The sequence below is a fragment of the Linderina pennispora genome (assembly GCF_002104995.1).
Source record: "Linderina pennispora strain ATCC 12442 chromosome Unknown DL89scaffold_112, whole genome shotgun sequence".
NCBI lineage: Eukaryota > Fungi > Kickxellomycota > Kickxellomycetes > Kickxellales > Kickxellaceae > Linderina > Linderina pennispora.
The window spans coordinates 11,482-30,302 of record NW_024468360.1 but is presented as its reverse complement, the minus strand read 5'-3'; the positions used below and the strand labels follow the sequence as shown (position 1 = coordinate 30,302).

The following is an 18,821-nucleotide window of genomic DNA, read 5'->3' as shown; positions in this document are numbered from 1 at the left end:
CAGCAGCACCTGCCCGAGGTCTCGACCACCCGCATGCGCGTCGAGTCCTCGATCCGCGATGTCCAGCGGGCCGTCAGGTTCTTTGGCGCCATCCGCCACTCGCAGCAGCAGCGCAAGGGACAGACGAGGATGGCGTGAATTTCCTCCCCGACCTGCCCTCGCTGGGCCGCTCGTCCACCCTGCCGACCGAGGGCAACACTCCGTTCATCACCCAGCCTGTGAGCACCAGCAGCTCGTGGACCAGAGTGCGTACCGCTATCCATACTCCGGGGAACAGCAGCAAGGATAAGGATCTGGAAGACTAAGCTACGTACCATTCAGTGGGATCCCTTTCTCCCAAACATTCCCTCGTCTTACCTCTTTTAAACTCGTTCTTTCTTTCGGTTCTAACCACAAAAAAGTTCCATTGAACTCGTCCATGTTTCCGACATGTATGCGCAAGTGGTTCAGGCAGCTGCAATGGAATATGCTGTCGAATCGCCTGAGGACAACAAGCTTGTGCACTGGGCTATGATGCTGCCAAATACCTTCATGATAAGCACACTCAGCGCCTCAACGGACGTGCACACTGAGTTTGCATTTTGGTTGTACAAGAACGAGACATCCCTAAGGGGTATATTTGAATCTGCAGGCTTTGAACGCCAGCCAGCTGTCAGCTGCAATGCCAGCCAGTACCACTGCACCTACATGTGCATTCTTTTTGCAGGAATTGAACGCGGCTGTGACATGTACACATGGCATACTGGATACTCTATGCATGTTTATGTCCATCTAGGAGCTGCCCCAGCTAATATCCTCGTGAGTGCTCAAGGCACGATATGGCGTCTGAGGAATTACTCTGCTCATGTTGTGGCGGCTTGGATGTCTGCTGTTCGTGTGGACTGCTTGACATTTGTATCATCCTGCTGTCTACGTTTCACCCAGAGATAGCCATTGGTTTCTTTGATACTGATCATGCTGTAGGACCAATGGGTTTCTCCACATCGTCTGCATAACCTATTGACAATTACCAACAGAGGTGCTAGCTGAGGATGTCAGAATAGATGGGGTATCTCTTGCGCAATGCTGACTGTGCCGACATGGAGATAATGTACTGGGGTCTGGTGGGGTAGAATTGATACGAATCATCAGTGAACGAAAATGTGACGAGACCATGTTTAGCCGCTGGCTTTTGGAGAATATTTGAAGGATGCAAACATGCCGTTGCATTTATACCAAAAAGCCATCTGCCAGATATTTTGCCTGGTCTATTGCGAATGTCGATCACTGTGTTCTGAGGGTCCTCTGGTGTAAAAGACGCTGCACAATAAACGAGCATGCCTTTCAAAGGTTTGGACTGTGGATTCCAATAATGAACCTGAGGTCCTTTGTACAGAAATGATATGCCAAATATGGCATCTACTTGCCAGAAACAAGTACGAGTATGGTTAATATCCTTTCTAGTGTCCATTTCTGAGGCATATTCTTTTGGTTCCAGATTACTGTTGAGACAATGCAACTCATTGGAACTCTTTAGAAGCTGGTAACAGCAATAGGCTGATAAACAACAGTATCTATCCTACCCAGTACTATGCCTCGTCACCCCTCTACTATCCACAGATTCAGACTGGTCCGTATACCAGTATGGATGGACACTGTTAGGACCCACACCAGTCTAGAGCCATCAGAAAAGCCGATTATCCCTATCGTCCAGAGGAAGAATATGCTGCATTGGACTGCACTCGGAATGAGGTTCCATTTCCTTTGGCTTTGCAAAGGAAGCACACATAGACCGCACTCACTTATCGGAGTCCTTTGGCGAGTAGAAGCTGCCCAGAATCAGCTGCTTTGGTTAATTGCTACTAGCAGGATGGATTATCTATATACTCCTTGGAATCCCTCACGTGTGGTAACGACTATGATGCACAGTCATCGGTCTATGACACTTTGCTGATCGCCAAAGCATCTGTAGAGCTACTTTTCGCAATATTCGGCAACACCATGGTGTGTTCGGCAACAATACTGCTCCTGAACGACAAAAAGTCTACAGCTAGCTCTCATCCGCTATGAAGTCTTACAATATTTCTGCTGGTGATGTTGCATCACCAAAAAGAAAAATTAAAACGTGAGGGCTTTTCACAGGCAGATCCTGGACATCTTCCATGGCCTGCGGGATAGTATGTCGCTTTCGTATTAGGACATTGGCTTGTTCTTGAGCAAGCTGATCCCTGTTGTTGCAACGATTAGTAATTTGCTGCCATCTGCAGAATCACACCATTGGCACATGGCTCATTTTGTCAGCTCTAGAAAGCAAGTGGGATGCTAGAAACCAGATGGCAGCACGCTATTTATTCAAGTACTGGTATTTCACAATAGTATTCTACCAACCTTCAAACTATATGCAAAAGCGCCAACATTGAATTTGCAATACCGCACCATGTAAGTAGTAGCTATTCTGTATTCAAACTCCACCCTTAACATCAGGGCGAGACAGGAAAATGGTCTGCTAGCCAAGTCTAGATGACCAACATATCTTTTTGCAAAACTAGTGCTATGAAGAAGGAACAAAAGCCAACTAATCATTGAATTTCTTTCAACATAATGTGTGGAAAGGATAATATCCAAAATGGAAAGAGGCGAATCGCCCATTTGTGTTCAAACTAGTGTTTACCAGCGGGGATGGAGTTAGCTTTGTGTAAAGACATGGCCGATCATACACCCTTTACCACATGAGGATGTACCCAGGACAGCATATAAAAAGCAGACGCTGGCCATCGTTCTTGCAACTATCTGCAAACCACCACCTGTTCCAGCACCTATCCCACCACACAGCATCGCTTTGTTATTTTTCTCGCACTATGATAAGCCATAGATTACTGCAATCATCGGAACGAAATGGCGAAGTTGATGACCAAAATAGCCTGATGTCCGTCCTGATACTCGACGGTTTTAATTTCAACGAAACAGACATCACTGAACAGAGGGTTATCACACTTGATGACATCAACGAACTGGGTGCCGAGGATGATGAAAGAGGTAGTGCAGTGTATGGAGACAGCGCATATTCAGAGGACGAAGACATGGGTCGTTCGATGGATGAAAGTAGTGACGCCACCCAGTATTATGTTTCAGGCGAGGATTACGAGTCAGACCAGTCAGAGAAGGATCGAACCAAGAGGGATATGAATATGATAGTGCTCGACTCCGCAGGCTAGCAGATTCCCTCTTGATTCACAACACGCAGCAATATTATTATTGCACCGCTCCGGAGCACAGATGGCTAAGCGATAGCGATTTTGATGATAGACGGTGTTGTCGCTATTGTGACATGTCGCTTGTTTTCACCTGAGCATCGTAAATGGCTGAAGGGAGAATTGAAGAAGATGAATCGGATATGCGAGACTGCTATATCAGAAATCGTCGATGCCTGCCACTATGATGTCGACGCACTTCCAAGCGACTCCCACGTAGCTGCCAATGTCAAACCTTGGGAGAGAGAGCAGCTTAGAAAATTAGGTGAAAAGGTGAAAATGCTGTATGAGTCTGCGTATGATGAAGCTCGCGCAATTTTCATGATGCAGAAATATCATGAAAATGGAGACTACTGCAAGTTTTGTCAGTACGTGGCCCGAGCGCTCCTTTCGCCGCTGCACTATAGGAATTTCCTGGATAGAGAGACAATACTCAGAGTGCATGTTCTAACTCGCAAGCAGATAGTGCTCGAGAAGGTCGGCTATACGGAATGTCTCTATTCCCAAGTGCATCAGCGTGTTTATAACTTGCATCCCAACATAAGTGCATTCAACCGAGACAATTCCAAGATAAGGAAGGTGCTTGAACCCCTCATACAGTAGCAAGGCCATATGCCAATTGACGCCCATCCCTGTTTTACGATAAACTTTGAAGGTGTTATTATGTTTGGGTCAGCTTGATTAAACCTCATATACTGCTTGACAACTAACTATCTGTGGCTCACATATCCGGTTTGGCATGCTTACAAACTGCGTTATTAAGGCAGCTCTAACTACTGTTGCGGTGATGGGCTGACAAGCCAAACCAAACCGAGCCAGCTACAGATAGACTCAGTCTGGCCTTTGTAGCGCCCCAGTGGTCCGCGTTCAATACTGGCAAGTAATGTTTTCTATAGAACTCTTCAAACTCGACTCCCTGAGTATGAAAAGAAGGGAACCCACAGGCCTCCCATTGAATTCCCTATCGAATAGTATATTCTCGTATTTTGATAACATTCTAACTCGTCTCCCACTACCGGTCTCAGCCCCTCTCTACAACATTAGAATGGCCAGCACTACCAAAAAATATATATTACAGATTTTGCTATGTACCTGGTATTGACAATAGTGGTCCATATGATAATGCCTTTGGTATAATCACCATGTACCTCATAGAATATGTCCACGTTATGTGTTCCTAGCCATCAGCACCATGTATCCGTTATCGGATTCGCATACCAGCAGTCCTCAGCTAGACTGCTACAGGCATAGCTGGTATCCTCAGCAACTTCCCTGGTACAACGCCTTCAATATATTTATCAAACTCTTCTCACAGTCGAGGAGCCATGCAAATGATTGTTGAGTGAGTTGAGCAAGTGGATCTATCAGCAGCTGTGTACATTGTAAAAAGGTGCTCATTCGCCATTCTTCCTGAGGGAAAGGCTATGACAATAAGGTGTCGTAATGTGGTGTCTAGTGTGCACAGCACCTTTTTGCACTTGCTCTTGTCTAATAGTAACATGACGCTTCTCTTCATAAATATTAACTTTGTCCCAACACTAGGATTATCAATAACATCGGCAGTATGCATTATAGGTGCCATTAGAAAGACATTTATCTAAACGATATGACAAGCAATACCAGTTTTTGGTATTAGTGCGCCCTGCTTCAATGCTGCAGCCAGAGCACCATTCCGACACTGACGAGAGCCCTGGCCACGGGTACCTGAGGGAGCATTGTGGCAGCCAAGGTCACCGAGTACAACGGGGCTCTTTGGAAAGGGAATTCACTCATGGCATTGGTCCGCTGGGGAATTCAGAGCACATGAAAAGTGCGGTTGCACTCAGGGGTAAGGGTCCGGAGTCGACAGCAGTGCTCTTTAGGCCCATGTTATCTTTTGTTTGTTTTCTCTTTATTTTTATTTTTTCGCCATAACTGTACCCTGAAATGGGGAAGCGTAGTTTGCCCTGCAAGCCCACAACGATTCGGCTCAGAAAGGTGGGTACTTCTTTGCGTCATTACAGGCCTCCTCTCTGCTTTATAATTCCCCTGACAATGTCTCGATTGTCCCTAAAGAACCCGCTGCTGACGCCCAGCCAGATTCTGCAGTCGCCGTCGCAGGAGCGTGGGATGACGCGGGAGCTGGAGTCAGACATGCGCGCTTACGGGTGCCACCTGATCGAGTCCTCTGGTATAGTCCTACGGGTTCCTCAGGTTGTCATGGCCAGCGCACAGATCATGTTTCAAAGATTCTACTACTTGGCGTCATTCACAGAGTTCTCGTTGCGCAGCACCGTGCTCGGCGCGTTGTTTTTGGCCTGCAAAGTCGAGGAGAATCCGCAGACTGTGCGCAATATCATCAATGTAGTCGATATTATTATCAAGCGTGACCGTGGGTACCCAGAGATCGTGACTGATGGATACGACAGCGAGTACTACGATCTGAAGAACGAGATGATTATTGGCGAAATGCAGGTGTTGCGCATGCTCGGGTTCAACGTGCAGGTCGAACTGCCATACGGACTGCTGGTAAATTATATGCAAAGCCTCGATCTCAGTAGCCACCCTAGAGTCCCACAGCTAGCGTGGAACTACCTCAACGACCTTTTGAGAACGCCGATATACGTGTGCTTCCAACCCGACACAATTGCCTGCGGCGCGATATACATGGCAGCATATGAATGTAATCTACAGCTTCCCATGTCGCCGCCATGGTGGATTATTTTCGATGCCAACGGCGAGGATGTGGTTCAGGTTGCAAAAACTATAAAGGCGCTGTACCAGCGCAGTTTGCCGCGTGTGATGCCGCTCACAGTAGATGAACTAAAAATCTGCATCCAAGGCACGCTGGAGCACCATGTGGCAGGTATCAGGAAGCGGCGACACGAGCGGCATGATGAGATGAGCCAGCCGCAGACAGATGTAGAGATTGCGAGCGCGAAGTCGCTGCCTAAGGAGGTAGCAAAGAACACATATAGCAGCAGGAAACGGACAACACCGCCGCGGTCTCGCTCTCGGTCGCGATATGCGAAAAGGTACAGATCCCGGTCTAGATCCCGGTCCCGGTCTCGTTCGCGGTCTCGCCGCAGTCGGTCCAGGAGAAGACGATCGCCATCTTCACCACGGTATGGCAGCAGGGACTACAGCCGGGATGGGCATCGGAGCAGGGACCGCCGTAGAGCCCGAGAGTACGACAACGACAATGAGAATGGCTATAGATCGCGCCACCGCAATGAACGGCATGGGCGTGGCTACAACACGCAGCGTCGGCACTACTGAGTCTTTTATTAGCTTAGAATTGAGATACTCTGATTTTCCTTAGCGAAGCGTGATACCCAGGCGCTGGACCATCTGGCCTCTGACGCGCTCCTGGATCTCGTTGATCTCCTCATGCGTGACATTGCGGTCCATAGAACAGTAGTTGATGCGGTAGCAGCGGCTGGATTTGCCAGTTTTCGGATGCGTGAACTCGTCGACAAGTTTGACACCCTCGGCCAGATCGCCAGCGATATCCCGAATCAGATCCATGAGGTCGTTCTCATGGAATTCGCCGCCCTGAGGCAGCCAGAAGCTGACGTCCTTTGGGCACGGCGGATGCCGCGAGAACGACTTGAACGTGTTGATCTGGCCAGGCGCGAACTGGTCGGTGAAGCGAGGGTCAGTGCTCCAGAACAGGCGAATGTCGGGCACGCCAAACAGCAGCATCGCCAGACGCTCGAGACCAAACCCGAATGCCCAGCCTACACGGTCGGTCATCCCAGCGTCACTCAGGATCTTCTGCTTCATGATGCCGCAGCCGCAGATTTCCAGCCATTCGCCTTGGAACAGCACCTCCATCTCCCAGCTGGGGCTAGTGAATGGGAAGGTCGCGTCTATCCAGCGCACTGGGAACTCAGTCTGCGTGTTGTCGGCATTGCCTGCAGTCCTTTTGGCGGCGACGGCCTTGGTCAGAATCTGCACAACCATGTTGTTCATTGTCTGCTTCATGTCCTCTACAAGGAAGGCGACCTCCTCGTCGGTATGCTCGGGCTGCTTTGGGTTTTCGCTACTAATAACAGTTGTGTCTGAGACCTGGGCCGCGGAGCTGGTCGAGGAATTGGGCGATGACGCAGCGGCCTTGATCTTTTGGATCTCAGCACGCGAGAACGTGCAGACGCCCTCCATCTGGTGGAACACCGGGTAGTGGCTGGCGTCAATCTCGTCGCGGCGATACACATCGGCAGCGACCAGGAACCGCTCGTTCATGGGCGCTGCGCTGCCATTCCTTGCATGGTCCAACAGGCTCCTGTCGCCTTGCTTTCCGGCCTTCAGCAGCTGGAGCTGGTGAGCCGATGTGTGCGTACGAAGCAGCATGTTTTCGTTAATGTAGTACGTGTCGGAGCGCGACCTGCCGATGTGGTCTTGGGCGAACCCCAGCGAGTCAAAGTTGTTGTACGTTGACACGTCCGGGGTAATCGCATCGTAGTGAGCAAAGGTCGGGAACTCCTTAAAGATCAGCTCCTTCAAGATCGCCAGCGGGTGCGCCGGCTGGTGCAGGAGATTGCGCCCAGTCTTGTCGAGAATCGTGGGCGTTACATTTGTCCAGTTGTCGGCAGCATAGGTGGATCCGAGGATCTGCAGTTTGCTGGGCTCGCTGGCGGCATTGCGTAGAGCGCGGGTGGTAGAGAGCGACGCGCGCTGGATCGAGAGCGAGGGTTTCGCGGGCTGAAAATGGGCATGGGCCACCACGCGTGACACGTAGGTTCTGCCCGAATTCAGCATGCAACGCTGCAGCAGTCTGGCGCTGACTGCCTTTTGTCTGATCTGCGATAGCATGGGTGAAACGGCTAATAGCGAAAGGAGGCTGCGAAGCTGAGAAGCAAGCAGCAGGCGCATGAGGCGAAAGGGCTGTGTGATTACGGCAAACTCGGCCTCCAAGCCCCGATAGAATCTTGATCACAATCGCACCCCAATCATCGATCTCTAATCAATGCTAGGAGCCTTGTCTACAGCAGCCAGGCAGTGCCACTGTCGACGGAGCTCCCTCTCCCTTCGCAGCTACTACTATCGAGTATTTTCTGTTCATATATTTTGGAACAATGCAATTGGCACTACCCGGGGTATTTGGCAATGGGCCGCGGAGCATGGTGCTAGCAGCATCGGTTAGCGCAGTGTCGCTGGTTGCCTGCGCGCTCATGCTGGCAGCAGCTAGCAGCGGACCAAAGGCACAGTCGCGCAAGGGCAAGGGCGACCGCAAGAAGCGGACCAAAGGCAGGTGCACCAGAGCCACTCCGGAAGAATGCACGTAGCGGCACATGCTAATGATATCGAGACTCTGTAGTGTACCTGCGCGGGCTATACAACCTGGGGAACACCTGCTTCCTTAATTCCACGCTACAGGTATGCCCAACCCCCTCTCCGCACATTCTCCTGGACAATCCAATTTCCAGGAAGCACTGGTGTCCTGCTACTGCGCCCTCGTGTGCACTAACGAGATTTGCACACACCCTCTTTTGTAGTCGCTGGCGTCGCTGCGCGAGTTTGAGCTGTACCTAGACAACTGCCTGGAATTTTTGGCCGAGGATGGCGTGGTGCGCAGTAATTCGGTTGATAAGGCGATATGCGCGCAGCTGAAGCTTGTGATGGATGAGCTTGCGCCTCAGCAGAGGCGGGTTAAGGCGCTTTCGCCACGAATGCTAATAAGCAGTTTGAGTCAGAAGGGCAGGTGGGTGTCGAGCATGGGAGAGCAGGACGCGCAGGAGCTGTTTCAGATGATTTCGAGCACGCTGCAGTCGTCGAGGCGCGAGTCTGATGCATCTATATTCAACTCGGGATTCCTTACAAAGGTAAGAAAGGGCCTTGGTAGCTGTGTGTGGGCTCCCTTTGACATAGCTGTGGACTAACACCCGTGTCCTTTAGAGCGAGCCGATGAAGAGTAGCGTGATTTCGATACCCAGCAGCGACGGTAAATCAGAAGGGCCACGTACAGCAACTCCGGGGAGCCAGGTCGAGACGAGTTACTCGGGCAGCACAGCGACCTGCCGTATGCCGCCATTCTCCAATCCCTTGCTAGGCATGGCCGCCAGCCGCATCGCCTGTGTCAAGTGCGGATATACAGCAGCCATCCGGCATTTCACATTCGACAACCTGTCGCTAGCCGTGCCGAGGGCCAGCACGACTACCATTGAGGCGTGCCTGGGCATGTACACTGTAATTGACCGGCTCGACGATTTCAAGTGCCGACACTGCACATTGACAGCGACCCTACACAAAATCAAACAAGATATTGCGCACCACCAAGCTGAGCTGGCAAACACGGAGAGCGAGTCAAAACGGGCAAAACGGCACATTGCGGCTATCAGCAGGCTCAGCGACCAGCAGGACGAGGTCGCAAAGGCACTGGCGACTAACCCGGAGACCAACCTCAAGGGCATCGAGCTGGTGTCGCCGCCCCCTGGCGTGTCAACAAAGCAGACAATGATTGCACGGACGCCCAAGATCCTGGTTCTGCATCTGTCGAGATCGATATTCACGCCCAGTGGCGATATGATCAAGAACCCGGCACGTGTGCGGCTGCAGCTCCTGCTCGACATCTCGCCGTTCACAACCACAGGGCATATCAACACCAACGCATCAGCGCCGATTTCTGGCCCGCAGCCGCTGAGTTCTGCGTCGAAGGCGGAGGCCAAGCGCAACAACTGCCTGTACCGGCTGTCGGCCGTCGTAGTCCACGCTGGATCGCACCACTCGGGCCATTTTTATGCGTACCGACGGGTGGCAGGTGAAGACGAGAAGATGGAGGCGCCAGGAAAGTGGTTCTGCATATCAGACCATACTGTGGCGGCTGTGTCGCTCGACCATGTGCTGGCCTCTGGCGACGCCTACATGCTGTTCTATGAGCGCCTTTAGGTCTTCTTTTTTGAGCGCCCGCAGGCATCTGGCGTGCTAGTGCGTAGTCTCATCGGAATCACGTGGATTAGATTTTCGGCTGTGCCCAATGGCCGGCGGATTTGGGCTGGCCACGTAATTACCCTGTCTGCTTGCGCGTCCCGGCGTGTTTCCAGTATCCAAGCCCGTCCTGCTAATTCGCCAGCACCTTTTTCCTGCGCCCTCTTCTGCTCAGCTCTTCAATTTACATATCTTTGTTTTCTCCACCGCAATCAGAATTATAGCCAACACTTCAACATGGGTGACATGGACGCTTACAGCTTCTCGCTTACGACATTTGCGCCAAATGGTAAGCTTCTTCAGATTGAGCATGCGCTGGCAGCGGTCGGCAATGGCTCAACGAGCGTCGGCATCAAGGCAGCCAACGGCGTGGTGATTGCGACAGAGAAGAAGGCAGGGTCGTCACTGATCGAGGTGTCGACGCTGGAGTATGTGGTCAAGGTCTGCGACACCATCGGCATGGTGTACTCTGGCATGGGCCCCGACTTCCGTGTTCTCGTGAACGCAGCGCGCAAGTCAGCGCAAAAGTACCGTCGGATCTACATGGAGGACCCGCCCGTGCGTATCCTGGTGAAGGAGCTGGCGAGCATCATGCAGGAGTTTACGCAGTCGGGAGGAGTGCGGCCGTTCGGCGTCTCGCTGCTGCTGGCGGGCGTGGACGAGCGCGGGCCGAGCCTGTACCAGGTGGACCCTTCGGGATCTTACTTCCCGTGGAAGGCGACGGCAATTGGCAAGAACATGATTAACGCCAAGACGTTCCTGGAGAAGCGGTTCAACGGCGACATGGAGCTTGAAGATGCTGTGCACACAGCAATTTTGACTCTGAAGGAGGGGTTCGAGGGCCAGATGACTGAGACGTCGATTGATGTCGGCATTATTGGCGGCCTTGGTGTCGAGGGCGGGGCAAAGCCGACGTTCCAGTGCCTGTCACCGGCCGAGATCAAGGACTACCTGTCCAACATTGCCTGATATGCTGGCGCGTGCAATGTTCTCTCCTGCTAGGCACGCCATCACTCTTCTCTTGGACAATTTTCTGAATACAAAATGCTTTTTTTTTTTCCACAATAGCACTGAGGCGGCTTCTGCCGATACTGGTACGCAATTTATAGAGGGTGAGATCTAGAGTAGAAAGGACACACGGCTTAGTTGCCGTTCGGATCGAGCACGACGCCAACCTGGGCGGGCCGGAGAACGCGGCCCTTGATGATGTATCCGCGCTTCTCGACGCTGAACACAGTGCCCGGCTCCTTGCCCGGCATGGGCACCTGGTACAGCGCATGACTGGTGTTCGGGTCATAGACCTTGTCGATCGGGTCAAAAGACTCGACGCCGTGGCGCTCCAGGGTCTTGAGCAGGTTGCCCATGGTCATATCGACGCCCTCGAACAGGTCGTTGAGCGACTTGTGGTTGGTCTTGTCGGACAGGTGCTCCTTCGGCACGTGCTTCAGCGCCAGCTCCAGGATATCGACGGTATCCAGCAGGTCCTTTGCGAACTTCTGGATCGCAAACACCTTCATGTTGTCGAGCTCGGTTTTGCTGCGTGTGCGCAGGTTCTCGGTGTCTGCCAGCGACCGCAGGTACGCGTCCTTGAGCTCCTTGATCTTCGCGTCTTTCTCCTCCACCTGCTTCTGCAGCTTGGCGAACTCCTCGGCGCTCACTGCCTTAGCCTCTCCAGCCTTGGCCTCCTCAGCCTTGGGCGACGCCTCGTTTGCGGGCTTGTCGGAGTACTGGCGGCGCGCGAATGCGGCAGATCTGACGGCGGGAAGGCGGGTCATTACTGACGGCGACCGATAGACTTGGGACAGGGCAGTACGGAACATGATCTGTATATTTTTATGACTGGCTTGTAGCTGAGAGTAATTACAAAAAGAAACGGCTGACTAGAGAAGAAGAAGAAGAAGAAGATAAAGATGAGCCAATTGTAGCAATCTGGCCCTTCTCGCCCATTTAAGGGGCGTGCTGGATCGGTGGATGCTTACGCTCATTTTTCCATGACTGTAAAAGTTGACCCAAATCCACTCGGCTTTTCCTGTGATTGCTAAATCTGACAGCGACCAACACGCAGAAACACACCCGCTGGTTTTCTACCACCATTCCCTTTATTTCAGCACATACATGTCTTCCCGTAGTCAGTACAGAGATAGAAGCAGAGACAGGGGCAGGGGCAGAGATAGGTCCCGCGATCGGTCGCGCAGAGACCGTGCATATAGCCCACCACCGCTGGACAAAAACCAGGAAGACAGGCACTACCGGTCACGCTCTCCGCGCTCGCATCGCAGCCGACGCCGGTCGCCACTCCCACCTCCCCCCACATTCGACGACAGCCGGCGGCCACGGCACGGTGGCGGCCGCAGTCACCACCCTGATCCTGCATACCTGGAAGAACGCCGCCGACAGCGCGAAGAAATCGAATTCAGCATCTGGCCGCCATCACCAACCGCATCGCAAGACGAAGAAGATAGGGCTGCCGAGGAGCGTGTGATTGCGCGCAAGCAGGGGAAGTACGAGGAAGTGGATAGCGACATTACGGAGTCAGAGTTGAGCGAGGCGGAGAGCGAAAAGAAGAGCAGGAAGCACAGGTCTAGTAGATCGAAGCACCGCCGGTCAAGGAAGCACAAAAGCTCGTCGAGACGACGCCGCAGAAGCTACTCGGACTACAGCGATGAGTATTCAGACTACTCAGGCTATTCGTCAGACAACCAGCGGACCAAATCGCCGCACAGATCGAAGGATGCGCGTAAATCGAGGTTGCCGAGCAAGTCGCCTGAACCAGCACCCGCGGCGGACATTGCACCGCAGGAGGGGGATTCTTCTGACGACGGAATCGGGCCAATGCCGACAGATGAGCGTGTTCCTGAGCTTACTGAGCGCAGCTTTGGTGGTGCGCTGTTGCCAGGCGAAGGCTCGGCGATGGCGGCGTTTGTACAGTCGGGGGAGCGGATCCCGCGCCGCGGCGAAATCGGCATGGACCCGAATCTGATCGAGCGTCTAGAAAAGTCTGGTTACGTGATGAGCGGAAGCCGCCACCACCGCATGAAACGCTGTGCGCGTGCGCAAGGAGAACCAGATTATCAGCGCCGAGGAGAAGCGCCAGCTACTGCTGTTCAACCAAGAGGAGCGCAAGAAGAAGGAAGCGCAGCTGATTGCGGATTATAAGGAGATGCTGGAAAAGAAGAAGTAGACAAGCTTTGGAGAACTTCTCTGCAAGAGCAGCCTCTATTTCAGGCTACTACAGTCGCTACTCTCGCGGCCAGATACGCAAATATATTGTGGTGGCTCCTGCTGCAATTAATTGCTGGTTATTTGTACCCTCATAGCCCTGAGCAGTTTTGCGGGTATACAGCCTTGTTCCATCAATAAATGTCGCACTCGGTCTTCGTCTTCGGCTACAGATCCGTCAAGGACACCTCAGTCCAGTTTCTCTCCCATCAACACACTCACGCACTTGTTCATATCGCTATATAGAACACGCCAGATGTTGGCCAAGGTTGCTACCTCAGTCCTCTGCTATGCCGCCATTGCCAGTGCTCAGCACCGTTGGAATGGACTAGCAGGCGTCACCACTAAGACTCCATCGATAGAGCCAGCAACTGCTAATACTGCTGCGCCAGCGGTCTCTATCATCAGTGCTCCAAAAACCACTCACGGCCCCTTACCTGCTGTCGAGACGACTCCTGTGTCCCCAAATGCCCCAGCAGATGCCCCAATACTCACCCTACCTGCCGCACCCGAAAACATGTTCCCCGACTACCGCCCATACTACGGCGGTGGGTACCACTATCCCGATCCAGTTACAAACACACTGCGAACCGAGATCTTCTCGACCTCTGACCTGAACCCGCTGGCACAATATGAGAGTCGCGACATCACTGAAATCAGCACCATCGTTATCCACCCGGCAGTGCCCACCAGCTGGGCTGCTTCCGACTTGCCACCAATAAGCTATCCCTCCAAGCCAGCTGGCCTGAACGATGACGAGCATCCTGAGACACAGCAGAGCATATTGGCCAAGCGCCAGTACTTCACGCCTACCACATACACAAACTACCATTCAGTCGACTACACCAAAACCGAGGTCGTTGGCCCCATCTCTGTGTCAACCCAGGTAGACATCGTCAATGCCCACCACGAGACCACGATCGTGCCACCAGGTGCCAATATTGCTGACCCACCATCGTCGACAAGCAAGCAGGCTGTCCCACGGCCACCGATCAGAAAGGGTGTCTTGGAGCCGCAGGAACTGCGTAAGCGTTGGTACGGGTTTGAGAGCACAATTACAAACTGGATTAGCCACGCGACCTACTCGACGGTGATCGTGGGCTCGCCAGTGATGATAGAAGAACGCACCAACACCGAGTACTGGGACCAGGCTGTGTCCCCACCCAGCCTGTTCGCCACGCCACCACCATCTCTCGCTGTAACCCTGTCACAGCCCACACCTACCAAGCCGAACCGGGTCAAACGCTACTATGGCGACTCCACAGTCACCAACAGCGTTTATGACGTTACGCGCGTCAGCAAAGTGCTGGACAAGGACATTTCGACAGCAACCTATATTGTTAACGACTCTGTTGTCACCACTATCGTCAACCCGGTGCACTCAAGCTCCAACTACTACCCGTACCATCCATAAATTGCAACAGTTTCTAAACACTAGAATTTCTTTGTGATACGAGCTCGGCTGCTAGCCAGCATGGGTTGACACGTCGATAAGAGCATCACGGCGAACCGGTCATTTGAATGTGCCGGATGGTTGTTGGTGCAATGGTGATCCTGGACATCCCCCATTTTGGTGTCCTGCTCAGCACGGGTGTTTCTGCATTGGTTCGCCACTGCTGGCAGCAAAATCGTCCAGGAATATCACCTGAAGCACTGAGTGACTGGAAAATGAGTATGAAGTTTAGAACCGCTGCGAGATCACGATTCAAGAGCCAGGAAGAATACGCCCTCCCTCTTGTATTATCCCATGGCCCGCTTACATAACTCGCCTGTGCAGCTGAGAAGGCCATAGTGCTTGAACTTATCGCGCCATCCCTTTCCACGAATCGGCACATGGTGTCGGACCACCGGTGCACCTCAATTATCCATGATTAGTACTGGACCTGGCCCGAGCTTGCTCCGGATTTTCGTGGCAAGCCAACGATTCCAATTCTGAGCACCGAGGATCCAGAAGTTGAGCGATTCGTTTATTGGACTGCTGGATCTACAATATGCGAAGCAGCTAAGACGAATGGCATTTTGATATATGGTTCTGGATTCGATTTTTCCAGTACTTTTCAGATATATTTGACCCCTTAAGATCTTGATAATGCTGTTTTAGGTGCTCACAGAGCGAGTAATGTATACTCACTGATGCTCAAAAGAGCGCGAATCCCTTCAGTCAATAATAACGCTCTAGCGGACGGTCAAACACATTTTGGACTATAAAATCCCGTATATAGCAGATGCTGCGAAACGTGATATCCACTTCTCCTGTTGGCTAGAGGGGTCATATAAATTCTCATATTGAGCTACTCTACAAAAGGGGACGAATGTGAGCTCAATATTTCTAGAGAATTTAGGCGGCGATGTGCTTGAGGTGGGCCTCCAGGGGGCCGCGGGTGTTCAGGTACTTGACGTAGCAGCCGTCAGCCTTGACCAGACCGTTCTGGCGAGCCTCAACGTACTCGGCGCGGGTCAGCTTGGTGAAGCCCCACTTCTTGGAGATGATGATCTTCTGGCGACCCGGGAACTTGTACTTGCAGCGACGCAGGGCCTCAATGACCACAGCCTTGTTGTTGTCCTTGGTACGGACTGAGATCAGGACCTGGCCAATGTTGACACGAGCGGCAGTACCGTACGGCTTACCGTAGGCACCACGCATACCGGTCTGAAGACGATCAGCACCGGCGCACGAAAGCATCTTGTTGATACGCAGGACGTGGAACGGGTGAACACGGACACGCATGTGGAACGAGTCCTTGCCCGACACCTTGGTGATGTACTTGTTGGCGCTAATGCGGGCAGCCTCAAGAGCCTCGCTCGAGATCTGCTGGTACTCGTCCGAGGTCAGGTGGATGCACAGCGGGAACTCGTCGACGTTAGCCTTCTTGCGGCCCAGGTCGAAGATGCGGATCTTGGGGTCGGGGACACCACGGCAGAAGCGCGACTTGGGATACGGCTTGTTCTTGCAGTAGCGGTAGCAGCGAGCGGGACGGCGACCCATGGTTGGTAGCAAATAAAAGCAATACGAATTCGAATTGAGGGTGTTCAAAAAAGTGTATATAAATACAGCTGTTGGATAAAAAGTCAAGGAGAGGCGGGTTTTGAATGCTAGCCGCTGCGCCTGTTTTATATAGGGCGCTAGAAGCACGACGCCAATTTGTCAGCACTACGAAAAACAAATATTCGAGCCAATCAGTTACCGGCTGTGTTGCGATTAATTCTAGACTGCTGCGGTCCAGCGTTTTAGTGTTTTCGGGATACATCCTGGTGTCCTGCATTGGCGGAGGAAAGAGTCGTATTTATAATCGGCGTTGGCAGGGGAATATGTGGGAGTTTATATTGACTAAAGGACAGCCTCCTTTATTCAGTTGTGCTTGGAGCGCTTTGCAGCCGGCACATCTTCCGGATCAGCATCAGCCTCAGAGTCATCAGCAGCACCTGCAGCCAGCTCCACCTCATTGTCACTCGGCGTGTACTCGATGACTGAAATCACATCGTCGTCATCCGAATCATCGGTGCCAATGAAATAGGTGCCGGCATTCGGGAACAGGTCATTGGCAAACAGATCGGCGAGCTCCGAGCCGTTTGCATCGGTGAACCAGCAGAAGAAGCTCGACATGTCCTCGTCGTACAAGTCGCCCTTGTAGTCATCGCCGGTGGTCTGTGTTGACGTCAGATCCTTGCCTTCCTTCCAGTGGATCTTGTGGTTCGTGACGTGGACGTTGTCCTTGTCTGAGAAGTCAAACTCCTTGACGAGCTGCTTGTCTGTGAAGTACGGGTTCTCGCTGAACGAGAAGATCACTTTGTAGTTGATCGGGTTTGCCGGAGACCGCTCAATCTCGATGTTCTCCAGATGCGAGATCACCTAGAATAATTTTGAAGAGTACACCGCATTAGATGATATGCATTTTTACCGACAGAACAAGCGCCACAGTAAAGTCAGGGCTTCAGGCTTACCTCGGCGTCCTCCATCTCGACCAAAGATGCTACAAACAAAGAGGGGTTGGTGGTAGAAACCAGGGAGCGTGGTGGTTCCCAATTAAGCAAGACGAATAGCGCAAAGAGGAGAGAAAGTAGAAATTAATGCGATCGACAGTCTCGATGGGCAAAATACCGCGCACAGACGCGAAAAAGGAAGGACTGCGAAATGGACGGAAGGGGGAGAGAGCTTGCAAACTTACTGATGATCGGGTGCTTCTCAAGCTACAATTGCAAACGAGGAGCCGGCCAGGATGCATGTTTCCAGATCGGAGATTGTTAGTAAGAGCACAGTCATGCAGGTTCATCCACTAATAGCTGCGCGAGCAGACTCATTAATACTTACGCATGTGAGCCAGAACTTTGGGATCTTGGCAATCACGCCCTGGCGCTTCTTGTACAGAGGCGCCTTCTTGAGCTCATACTTTGCGTGCAGCGCGGCCTCCTCGTCAACTACATTAAAGGTTGGCATTAGCAGCTCGGCATGTTAGTTTCCACGTGCCCTATATAGTCCTTCATTAGATCTGCTTCGAAACGATGTGCATTAGGACATACCGAGTTGCTCGACAATAACGTTGATCTCGTTGTTCACAGACTCGAGTTCAGTGAGCTGTGCCTCGTTGATAGCAAAGTCGTTTCCGTTCTCAGCAGCCATCATGTACTCTGGGTGTGTCTGGTTCGTTTTGTGTTGCGCGGGTCTGCAAAGCCACTCCTATATATCCTGCGGGCGAGTGAATACGGGATGCACGAAAAGAGAGGTGGTAGAAATGTCAGGCGGGTGGAGCAAGTGCGCAAACAGTAAGGATGCAGAGAAGAGCAATGCGAAGAGGGCGTCGGCAGACACATCCTGTCTTGGGCATCCCTCCCTGCACCATCAGCAAAACGAACTTTTTTGAAAATCCCTTGAGTTGATCCACTGATTTCCATCGCTAATTTATTATCGATCCTTGGACCGCTGCTAGCTATTGACAAAAATGACAAATGGCATGCCAGATAAAACATTCATCGTCGAAGCTAGAGTAGCACCCTATATGAACATCAGCATATGCTCTCGATTGAGATGTTTATATTTCGACATGATTTTCTAATCATTTACAATGGCGTCCTTTTCACAGTTGCCACTGTGTTCCTGATCATCTTCTGGTTGATGATTAGCAAGAAGTTGCTCGATGATGTTTGAATAAATCAAGGTTTGTTTCATGTTTGTACTTACCAGTTTGGCTGTTGCTGGTCAGCTGCTGGACAAGCTGTCCAGTGAAGAAGGACACAAACAAGAATCCAATAGTACTAGGGAGACGCTTGGGACCATAGACACTAGCTGCAGCTACTGGTGCTAGTGATCATGCTGCCACCGAAAACTCCGACTCTGACTGCCCTTCGAGAGTACTGCAGTCCTCATTGCAGCAGCTTTATTCGAACAGCGCAAGTGTTGCTAGCAACGAGAAGATAAGTGGTGTGTTTATTGGGCCAATGTATGCCGCCAGGACACCAGGGGGCAGACAT

The 18,821-nt window shown here is 52.0% G+C and overlaps 2 protein-coding genes across 2 annotated transcripts; both read left to right on the top strand.

Moving 5' to 3' along the window:
* Positions 1-429: 429 nt before the first annotated feature.
* On the top strand, positions 430-930 carry DL89DRAFT_288459 (uncharacterized protein; the record flags this gene model as incomplete). Its single annotated transcript, XM_040889922.1, has 1 exon — positions 430-930. One exon carries the CDS (start codon positions 430-432, stop codon positions 928-930), a length of 501 nt encoding a protein of 166 aa, XP_040739209.1.
* Positions 931-8,186: 7,256 nt separating this feature from the next.
* Positions 8,187-8,723, top strand: DL89DRAFT_42063 (uncharacterized protein). Its single transcript, XM_040891642.1, has 2 exons — positions 8,187-8,588; positions 8,708-8,723. Exon 1 carries the CDS (start codon positions 8,288-8,290, stop codon positions 8,495-8,497), a length of 210 nt encoding a protein of 69 aa, XP_040739208.1. The 5' UTR covers positions 8,187-8,287; the 3' UTR covers positions 8,498-8,588; positions 8,708-8,723.
* Positions 8,724-18,821: the final 10,098 nt, after the last annotated feature.